General features: G+C 39.3%; 1 protein-coding gene across 1 annotated transcript; it reads left to right on the top strand.

Moving 5' to 3' along the window:
• The first annotated feature begins 966 nt into the window (after positions 1–966).
• Positions 967–10943, top strand: LOC134579269 (NAD(P)H dehydrogenase [quinone] 1-like). Its single transcript, XM_063438490.1, has 6 exons — positions 967–1007; positions 4399–4563; positions 4960–5090; positions 6125–6238; positions 7259–7360; positions 10572–10943. Exons 1-6 carry the CDS (start codon positions 1001–1003, stop codon positions 10878–10880), a joined length of 828 nt encoding a protein of 275 aa, XP_063294560.1. The 5' UTR covers positions 967–1000; the 3' UTR covers positions 10881–10943.
• Positions 10944–12159: the final 1216 nt, after the last annotated feature.

Genomic DNA, 12159 nt, shown 5'->3' with positions numbered 1-12159 from the left:
TCATGCAGAGCATGAGGACATCCAGCGTCAGATAACGGACTAAAGGTCTTTTTCAATCCAGGAAGTCACTCTAGTGGCTGTCTGGTAGGCAGCCACTAGAGGAGGAGTTAAAGGACCACTATAGGCACCCAGACTACTTCAGCTTAATGAAGTGGTCGGGGTGCCAGGTCCAGCTAGGATTAACTCTTTTTTTCTATAAACATAGCAGTTTCAGAGAAACTGCTATGTTTACTTTAGGGTTAATCCAGTCTCTAGTGGCTGTCTCATTGACAGCCGCTAGAGGCGCTTCCGCGCTTCTCACTGTGATTTTCACAGTGAGAAGACGTCAGCGTCCATAGGAAAGCATTGTGAATGCTTTCCTATGGACTGGCTGAATGCGCGCGCGGCTCGTGCCGCGCATGTGCATTCAGCCGAGGAGGAGGAGAGGCCGAGGAGAGTCCCCCGCCCGGCGCTGGAAAAAGAGGTACGTTTAACCCCTTCCAACCCCCTAGAGCCCGGCTGGAGGGGGGCACTATAGTGCCAGGAAAACGAGTATATTTTCCTGGCACTATAGTGTCCTTTAACCCTCAGAGGTAAATATTGCAATAATTACCACTGTAAGGTTAAGGGACATATGGACTAGAAAGTGTCTGTCAGATTACGAATTTTGATTGAATCTTGCTTTTCAGGAATCAGTTCCCGGTAAAAACAAACTGAAAAAAATCTCGTAATTGAATGAATGTTTTTGTTAGGCAAGCGAGTTATTTAACATATAATATTGACTTTAAACAAAGACCAGTTACTGATATACTTTGTATACTATCGCACCTGCCCTGTTTTTCTTGAACTGAATGCACTTTAGTTATTCCATATGTCATGGTGACAAAATACATTATTTCTCACTGTGGGCTGGCCAGGGACCTTTGCTATAAATAGGGAGTGTTTTCCTCAGTTTGTACTTCATGAACTCATTGTGACAACTTACTGCGACTTGAAGCAAAAGATCATTACAGACTAAGCCATGTCCGGTAAGGCAGAGATTGTATGGTCCTATCGTCACATCCTGCACATTTATTAAATTTTTATAGTTTTCATTTAAACTCAGACTGGACTAGGTTTTGTAAATTGTTTTAACCCCTTAAGGACCAAACTTATGGAATAAAAGGGAATCATGACATGTCACACATGTAATGTGTCCTTAAGGGGTTAAAGGGACACTACTACAGCCTAAAGACTTTAAGCTTACTAAATTACATTATGTGTAAAGAGTGTGTATGTAGATTTCAATAGAAATTGGCACTTTTATAATTTAACCTTGTGACACCCCCCCCCCCCCCCCCCCTGGCTGTCAATCAGACACCCGGTCCTGTTACTTCCTGGTTTTATTTATCTCAGTTGAGATAAACCCAAGAGGCAGCAATTGCCCAGAGCACCTGCCTTGCAATGACTTCTCATTGAGCTGCATTGGGAAGCCTGTGATTGGACAGCCACAGAAAGTCTGGGCGGGGTTAGAAGGGGAGGGCTTGCAAAGGCTGCAGACAAGAGACCTGCAGATTTTACAAGATATATTTAGATATATCCCCGATGGAAAAAAAATGCATAATAAAATGCGTTGAAGTTTTTAATGAAAATATATCTGCTAAATAATAATTCTTATTCATTTATTGTTTGTATTTGGGCAGTGGAGTGTCCCTGTAATGGTTTCAGTGCTAAACTCAACACCTCACACGAAATATCCGTCTATGATAGATTGTTTGGAGAGTTTCCATGGTAACAGTTTTTGTTGCATGGTGCCCATGGGTGATCACTTGTTGTCAAACCGATTCTGGAGCACAACTCCAAGCATTCTCTGCTGGCTGTTGAGGATTGTAGTCCAATAAAAAATGATGTGGGTCATAGTTGTACAAACACTGTAAATATTATGGAGCTATAAAAAGTGTTGAGTCGGCACCATTATTCTGTGTATTTCTGACCCCATTTTCAGTATTATCTCTTTCCAACACATTTTATTGTTTTCCTGATGGTTTACCATTGATTACAGTCACAAAATTATATAAATAAGTAATATTATAATTACCATCAAAATAAATTTCTATATTAAATAGAAAGGAAGACATTGATAATTTGTTATAAAGAAAACAGTGTGTCTAATAAACTTTGAAAATATGAAGTTTGTATTTTTTTTTACTTTAAATATCACTGTGTGAGTTGCTCTACTGTGATTTTATTCTGTATTTGGTTTTACACGCCCCTCATACAAGCAGGATAGTAATCAATCAGTTTCGTCATAGTGAATTCCTTATTGAATAGCAATGTAAAGGAATTCATGTTGAGGGGTCTCTGGAGTACAAGCACGGCAGACGGGTTATGAAGTGGGAAGCTGGCTGTGATGGGTTGTTAGTAATGACATTGATAGACATCGCATACCTTCACAATGGGATTTATCATTTAACCTGAGACGTGGAGAAATGGCTATTTATAATATCCAGAAAAATATTGATTTCTGATTGATTTCTTTTTATATATTCATTTTTTAGAAAAACCTTTCTGTAGATTTTTTAGAATGTGTCTTTTGGTTCATGTTCCAATTCACACTGCGAACTGCATTTTAAATGTTTACAGCTTCCCACGATAATTTGTACAAATCTAGTGCAATGAATGAAAAATGACTTTGACGTCAGACTGTGCTTATTGTATGGTCTGCGTTCTTCTAATAACATGTGGGTTATTGGTGAATGGACTGCACACTACACAAAGCACAAATATTACCCGGAACTTTGACCTCGGTAGAGAGTATAGTATTGAGACCGCTCTGCCATATTCATTTACTAGTCTATGCTGTGTCCTATACGCAGTGGGATGGGATAGAGTAGGCTTTAGTAAACATCAGGTGTGGAAATGAAAAAAAGACATCTACTGGTCAATATACTCGTCTGTCATGGCGATCTACTTGTCCGGGTACAAAGTAATTCCAGTTTGGGGCTCCGCTAAGAGTCCTGGACATAGAATGGTGTTATTCAATAAATGGAAAAATAGACATTAAAAAAAAAAATATTTTGAAAAATGCTCCCGTGCAGCTATAGTTACAACCTTTCGCCTCAGCTTTTCTTTCAGGTTTAGGCCTCAATTTAATATTTTTGGATAAACATTTCAAATGACTTTTTCAAAATATCAAAACATATAGAACATGTAAAAATATATCAACATACATTTTCCCTTGCCGCAACAACCCTCCTGGTCAGTAGACCACATTACTCCGTTTGTCCCAAGAGAGGCAGCCACCATGAAGAGGACTAATGCAACAGCTCGTCCATCTCACCACACAAGCTCCTTGCGAGCTCACCTTCTCTCCAGGTGTTAGCATGGACACTGAATATTGTTTGTTGGTTTTATGGTTTATGGTTGTTACATTTTTTTTTTTTAATCTATGCTTTTAAGATCTTAATCTAAATTGGCTCCGTTAGTAGTAGCTACACGAGTTCTGCAGAGTTGTATACCCCCCCCCCCCCCCACTAACCTACCCACCAAGCCTAATACGACCAGCAGCTCCCACCAACAGGCAGACGCTGCGTGACCCAGGCCGACAGCAACCACTTTTCATATTAGTTCTGATTTTGATTTTAAAATTAGTACAATTCATTACCAATGACGGCAGACTGAGGACGTGAATACAGTTATGACCACGGCAGTAGATCATAGGTACCCCAAGCAATCTCCCCCCCCCCCCCTCCCCTTTGAATACGGCTGTCTACCCTTTCTGTATTGTACAAGTGAGATTATCATACACATTATAAAACGTGCTGTATAACTGATATGTTCTGTTACAATGCAATGACCAATGTTACACTGTTGATGACATGTCTTATGGCAAGTTGTGCACCTTACAAAGCACAACAAAAATAAAGAATAAAAAAAAAATATCAACATATGAAGAACTATCAAAATATTACAAATGTTATAAAAAAGTTTATCCAAAAACATTAAGTTGAGGCCTTAACTGGTGAAAATGAGGAGTTTAGTGAATACACCCCAAGTGTCTCACCTTCTGCCCTTAATAAACACTTCCTCTGTTCCCTTTATAGGGTGTGGGGATGTGTAAAAAGTGTAGGCTGTGTGTAATGTGTGTGTGCTTTGTGTAATATGTGTGCAAGCTATGTGTAATGTGTGTGTGTGTGATCTTTCTGTAATGTGTTTGTGTGCGTGCTGAATTGTGTAATGTGTGTGCGTGCAGGCTGGTTTGTGTAATGTGTGTGCAAGCTGTGTGTAATGCGTTGGTGTGCGTGCTGACTTGTGTAATGTGCGTGGGGCAGTTCTGGTGTCAGCAGTAGACTTTATATTTGGATACGCAGGTCATGCACAATAATAAATTGTAGAATTTTCTCTCTCACAGTTGTATATACTGGTCTTTTTATCCTCCAGGTAAGAGAGCGTTGATCGTCTTGGCCCACCAGGAGAAGACCTCATTTAATTATGCCATGAAGGATGCAGCTGTGGAAGCTCTGAAGAAGAAGGGCTGGCAGGTCACCGTGTCCGATCTTTACGCCATGAAGTTTAATCCAGTCTTATCACGAGATGACATTATTGGTAATGAATTAAGAGGGCACAGGGGATCCAGACGGGATCTTATTTTAAATAGATATAAAGAAATAATGGAAGTGCACTCAACCCTTCATCCAGGAATCCAGGGTGCTCCAATGGACAAGTCCCAGTACCAAAATGGACCAAATGTAAAATTATTAATTGTAGAAAATAGTCCAGGCACTCCAACGAATTCCAAAATATAGGCAATTTTATTAGAACCAGGAACTACACAGCAACGTTTCAACCCCTCAGGGTCTTTTTTATAGATGATGCAGTCTGATCTCTGGGTTTGGTACCCTAACTTCCACCCATTGAAAAGTAAAGATACCAACACTACAGCAGCCAGGGCTAATCTTCTAATATTATCATAATATAAGAGTCTATGTAATGTTTCTACAGGCGATCCCCAAGATCCAGATGCATTTAAGTACGGCATGGAAACCGCGGTGGCTTACAAAGAGGGACGTCTCGCACCAGATATTGTTGAAGAGCAGAAAAAGCTTGAAGCTGCTGATTTGTTGATCTTTCAGGTATTTATGGAGAGATAGAGAGAGAGAAAGAGACTCTCCCCGTCCACATCTCATTAAGACAAAAAGTATATATAGTCACCGGAACAACTACAGTTTATTGTATTTGTTGAGTTTTTTTTTTGTTTTTATTGTGCATTTAAAAGTAAATCACGAACATCAACTGTACATTCGGTATCATATAGTCAAAAACAATCAGAGTGTGATACAAGTAACATAGCTTCAAGATACATGGTTGCAATAAAGGTGAGCTTGGTGTATTTGTTCTGGTGAGTATAATCATTCCCTTCAGGCATTTTGCAGTAAACACTGTTTGCAGAGAACGTGCAGTGTTTACATTACAGCCTAGGGACACCCCCACTGGCCACTCCTTAGATGGCTGCTAGAGGTGCTTCTTGGGGCAGTGCTGCGCAGTGTGACTGACAATCAGTGTCTCCACCCTCTGCATGCAGACCCTGAGCTTTCCTCATAAAGATGCATTGATTCCCAATGTACAGCGCTACGGATGATGGCGCTATATAAATAATAAAATAAATAATAATAATTCAATGCATTTCTATGAGGAGATGCTGATTGGCCAGGATGGTGTTTGGCTCTGGCCCCTGCCCCACCTCCTTGACAACCTCAGCCAAATCACAATCCTATGGGAAAGAATTGTCATTGGCTGAGATCATCACTTCTGATTATGTCAGCCAAGAAGGCAGGTCATAGGCAGAGACAGCACTAGCAAACTGGAATAAAGGCAAGATTTTATTGTATTTAGGGGGGCCAGGAGGGACCAGGGGGGGCTAGATGGTGGTTTTACCACTGTAGGGTCAGGAATACATGTTTGGGTTCCTGACACTATAATGTTCATTTAAGTATGGCTTGGAAATGGAGATAAATGTCCCTCAATGATTCTCCAAAATCCCTGAAGTGTTAATATTGTGTGTTGATTGGTATGCCCTCAGTGTACGCAGAGATTTGTAATAGTTCATGTTGTGTGTGTGCTCTATGCAGTGTGCATCATCCAATCTATTTTTGTGTCTTTATCGCAGTTTCCTCTCTACTGGTTCGGGCTGCCCGCCCTGATTAAAGGATGGACTGAGCGGGTTTTCAGCGTTGGTTTTGCATACACCCTAACGACACTATATTCCAATGGACCGTTTCGAGTAAGTTGTTAAACTGCAGAAATGAGCGGTAGATATAAATGTACACAGAGGGGGCTTATTCACCAAACTCCAAGTAGTAGTGAGCTAAAATCTAAATTTCAAAATTAAGGCAAAAATAGCCGAGCTGTTTCTTTTCTGTTATTTCGGCCTACATTTTGCATTTCACTTTTAAACGTGGACTTTTGTGAATAAACCTTTTAATAAGTTTATGATCTATAAAAACGGGATACAGTCATACAATGACACGGAAACCGCGCTCAATGAGTGATCTCGTTATTGATTTATTTGTTTGAGAATTGACATACGGTCTCTTTTAATAGAGAGCTGTGGCATTTATACAATGCTTTAACCCCTTAAGGACACGTGACATGTCATGATTCCCTTTTATTCCAGAAGTTTGGTCCTTAAGGGGTTAAATAGAATCAATAGGAACATCCGGATTGGCTGAACCCTGGCTCAGACTGATGACATCACGAAACTTATAAAAACAATTAGGAATTCAGAATTGTGAGCTGTTATATCCTCACATGGGAAATCCCATTTATTTTCATACCCTTCATTCTTCCATTTTTTGTTCCTGCCTTGGATTCTTCATCCTTTGTTTAATTTTGGCCATGGATTACATTCACATAATTAGACAAATGCTTAGAAGAGGTGCATTTGATATTTGGAGGATTATTATACATTAAACATAAAGGAAGATTGAGAAAGCCTCTTACCTGTCTCCGTAAACGGCCACTCTGACAGATTCATAATAAATCTCATGTAATTGCCCTGTTTTCATTCTCTAATTTCCCTTTACGTTGGACTCTACTGAATTTCTGGGACAGTATTGAGATACTTTCATTTCTATTTATTATTAATGTTAAATCATTTTGTTCAAACTTGCTGCCTAATGATGCATTGTTATTTTTTTTTACTTTTTTACCGGTAGATTGTCGTAGACTGTGCTAGCATGCCGTGATTTTATTGTGTATGTTTTCTAATTTACTCTGACATACGTTACCTTTATTTTCGCAGAATAAGAAAGCCCTGTTGTCATTCACCACCGGAGCGTCAGACACAAGTTTCTTAAACAATGGGTTGAACGGTGACATCAATGTGAATATATGGCCAATGCAGGTATGTGCCCACTATAGCCGCAGATCATGGTATTAGATGATGCCAAACAGCAGATCATAGACAAAATGTCAAAGGATTATGGGGGTTGTAGTTTTAAAACATCTTGTGGGCTACTTGTTGGCTGTTTACAAGAAGGAGACACTGCAAGCACCATAACCACTTCAGCTTGTTGTATTATTACAGCTGATTGCATTATTACAGCTCATTGTAATATTACAGCTCATTGTATTATTACAGCTTATTGTAATATTACAGCTCATTGCATTATTACAGCTTATTGTATTATTACAGCTCATTATATTATTACAGCTCATTGTATTATTACAGCTCATTGTATTATTACAGCTTATTGTATTATTACAGCTCATTATATTATTACAGCTCATTGCATTATTACAGCTCATTGTATTATTACAGCTTATTGTATTATTACAGCTCATTGTATTATTACAGCTCAGTGTATTATTACAGCTCATTGTATTATTACAGCTTATTGTATTATTACAGCTCATTCTATTATCATAGCTCATTGTATTATTACAGCTCAGTGTATTATTACAGCTCATTGTATAATTACAGCTCATTGTACTGACTGTGGTGCAAACATTCCATGGGTGCAGTTTCTCCAGTTTTTTTTTTTTTTAAACCTCCCAACATTTCTAACAGACAAAGAGATATTCATTTTAGGGGTGTGAGTGGGGGTGTGCCCCGGGACATTTCAGTTGACTTACTGATAACAATTTAAAGAACTAAAATGTAATTTAGAAGAACAATGTTTCTTATTTACTGATTTCTAAACACATTTATTGTAGTGTAAAGACACATTACTGGGAGTATTATTGTTGTGGAGCTTTGTTATACACTCAGACACATTACTGGGAGTATTATTGCTGTGGAGCTCTGTTATACACTCAGACTCATTACTGGGAGTATTATTGCAGTGGAGCTCTGTTATACACCCAGACACTTTACTGGGAGTATTATTGCTGTGGAGCTCTGTTATACACTCAGACACATTACTGGGGGTATTATTACTGTGGAGCTCTGTTATACACCCAGACACATTACTGGGGGTATTATTACTGTGGAGCTCTGTTATACACCCAGACACATTACTGGGAGTATTATTGCTGTGGAGCTCTGTAATACACTCAGACACATTACTGTGAGTATTATTGATGTGGAGCTCTGTTATACACTCAGACACATTACTGGGGGTATTATTGCTGTGGAGCTCTGTTATACACTCAGACTCATTACTGGGAGTATTATTGCAGTGGAGCTCTGTTATACACCCAGACACTTTACTGGGAGTATTATTGCTGTGGAGCTCTGTTATACACTCAGACACATTACTGGGGGTATTATTACTGTGGAGCTCTGTTATACACCCAGACACATTACTGGGGGTATTATTACTGTGGAGCTCTGTTATACACCCAGACACATTACTGGGAGTATTATTGCTGTGGAGCTCTGTAATACACTCAGACACATTACTGTGAGTATTATTGATGTGGAGCTCTGTTATACACTCAGACACATTACTGGGGGTATTATTGCTGTGGAGCTCTGTTATACACTCAGACACATTACTGGGAGTATTATTGCTGTGGAGCTCTGTTATACACTCAGACACATTACTGGGAGTATTAATGCTGTGGAGCTCTGTTATACACTCAGACACATTACTGGGAGTATTATTGTTGTGGAGCTCTGTTATACACTCAGACACATTACTGGGAGTATTATTGCTGTGGAACTCTGTTATACACTCAGACACATTATTGGGAGTATTATTGCTGTGGAGCTCTGTTATACACTCAGATACATTACTGGGAGTATTATTGCTGTGGAGCTCTGTTATACACTCAGACACATTACTGGGAGTATTATTGCTGTGGAGCTCTGTTATACACTCAGACACATTACTGGGAGTATTATTGCTGTGGAGCTCTGTTATACACTGAGACACATTACTGTGAGTATTATTGATGTGGAGCTCTGTTATACACTCAGACACATTACTGGGAGTATTATTGCTGTGGAGCTCTGTTATACACTCAGACACATTACTGGGAGTATTATTGCTGTGGAGCTCTGTTATACACTCACATTACTGGGAGTATTATTGCTGTGGAGCTCTGTTATACACTCAGACACATTACTGGGAGTATTATTGCTGTGGAGCTCTGTTATACCCTCAGACACATTACTGGGAGTATTATTGCTGCGGGGCTCTGTTATACACTCAGACACATTACTGGGAGTATTATTGCTGTGGAGCTCTGTTATACACAGACACATTACTGGGAGTATTAGTGCTGTGGGGCTCTGTTATACACTCAGACACATTACTGGGAGTATTATTGCTGTGGAGCTCTGTTATACACTCAGACACATTACTGGGAGTATTATTGCTGTGGAGCTCTATTATACACTCAGACACATTACTGGGAGTATTATTGCTGTGGGGCTCTGTTATACACTCAGACACATTACTGGGAGTATTATTGCTGTGGAGCTATGTTATACACTCAGACACATTACTGGGAGTATTATTGCTGTGGAGCTCTGTTATACACTCAGACACATTACTGGGAGAATTATTGCTGTGGGGCTCTGTTATACACTCAGACACATTACTGGGAGTATTATTGCTGTGGGGCTCTGTTATACACTCAGTCACATTACTGGGAGTATTATTGCTGTGGAGCTCTGTTATACACTCAGACACATTACTGGGAGTATTATTGCTGTGGAGCTCTGTTATACACTCAGACACACCAAAAATATGGAGCTCCTAGAAAAGAGGGGCATTAATATAGAAAAGAGAGACAGAGGGATTTGGTCCCAAAGTGGGACTGTCCCTCCTAAATAGTGACACTTGGGTGTTATGCAAATACTAGGGCTCACCGGTATCCTGTCTTTCTGTGGCAATGTACTGAGCTGTGGATATTCCCTTCAGGGGGGTTACATTCAACCCAAACTGCTGATTCCCTACTTCTTCCTATTGCTAATACAATAATAACATAGCCTCTCCCCTCCTAATATGAAGGATAGAACATGTTTCATTTACATAAATATTTGTTTTTCTCTCAGGCAGATCAGTATTTTTATCATTGATAGAGTACCAATATAATTTACAGCTGTACACTGGGATACACAATATCTAATAACGCTTTATTATTTATATCCCAACTCTCTGCAGAACGGAATTCTGAATTTCTGCGGATTCCAAGTACTGGAACCACAGATCTCATACGCCGTTTCACACATCCCACACGAAGCCCGCGTCGCCATGCTTGAAGGCTGGAAGAAGAGGCTGGGAACGATCTGGGATGAAAAACCCATTAAATTTATCCCAATCCAGGACTTTGATCTGGGTAATGGGTTCGTACTTAAAAAAGAGGTTGTGGAGGCAAATTCTGGCCAAAAATCCGGGATCACTGTTGGACAACATTTGGGCAAAGCGATACCGGCAGATAGTCAGGTGAAGTCCGGTAACACCAGGCTGTAAAAGACAAGTTGTACTCTCTAAATCTATGGCTCAGTTTTTATTAAAATCCATATTTTAGAGTTATATCTTGTTTCTACTTATTTTAGCTTCTACAGTTTAAATACTGTAAACAGACCTGACAGTTTCAGTGCCGGCCCCTAACATGGGTTATAATGGCAGATTCGGTGCAATGGGCAGTCTGACAATATTTCTTCAAACAAAAAAAAACAAATTCATTCATCAGGACTTTTTATATTAACAAATATTATTGTTACGCCATAGTTGGAAACTGTCTGTGCTTGGTCTAGGATTTTGTAATCAGTACTGCGCATTCAATGATTCTGAAAAAAAATATCAAATTATTGTCATGGTCTGCTCAAATCTAATCTAATGTGACAGAAAATAAATACTGTAGTCTCTAATCATTTTTCACTGAAGAGCTTGCAATCTGTTTTGAATCCCATTGTAAAGAAATGTAATTGTTTTTCCTTGACAAATTAAAGAGAGTATTGTCATAGTGATATGACTTTTGATGTTTTTTTTATGAAGATACAATATCAAAAATGCATATTGATTATATTGGAAGTTCATTGAAATCCAGGGTTAATGAGAGAGAAAGTAGAGACCCGGGTATGGTACCCCGCAAAGCTGACAAAAAGATAGCATTTAGTCTCAGATTTTGTTAACAAGAGCTGTGGGAGCCAGGCTTCTGATCATTCACCACGAGAGTTGGTCTTTAGAGGACACCGCGGCCTTGTAGGATCCTTCAAAGACCTCTTGCACAGACGTACATCTAGCTGAAGCACACACATGTCTCAATACTGTTACTGTTTTTGCTATAGAGCTCTGTGCTATTCTTAAATACATTTTACATTACTGTGAATTGTATTGTGTGGAGCTCTGTGATACACTCATACATGTAACATTACTGTGAATTGTATTGTGTGGAGCTCTGTGATACACGCATACATGTAACATTACTGTGAATTGTATTGTGTGGAGCTCTGTGATACACGCATACATGTAACATTACTGTGAATTGTATTGTGTGGAGCTCTGTGATACACTCATACATGTAACATTACTGTGAATTGTATTGTGTGGAGCTCTGTGATACACGCATACATGTAACATTACTGTGAATTGTATTGTGTGGAGCTCTGTGATACACGCATACATGTAACATTACTGTGAATTGTATTGTGTGGAGCTCTGTGATACACGCATACATGTAACATTACTGTGAATTGTATTTTGTGGAGCTCTGTGATACTGTGATGTAATTCCAGTAAAATACAAG

This window comes from Pelobates fuscus, chromosome 12, assembly GCF_036172605.1.
Source record: "Pelobates fuscus isolate aPelFus1 chromosome 12, aPelFus1.pri, whole genome shotgun sequence".
Lineage (NCBI taxonomy): Eukaryota > Metazoa > Chordata > Amphibia > Anura > Pelobatidae > Pelobates > Pelobates fuscus.
The sequence above is the reverse complement of the archived record's forward strand: the minus strand, read 5'-3'. Positions and strand labels throughout refer to the sequence as shown.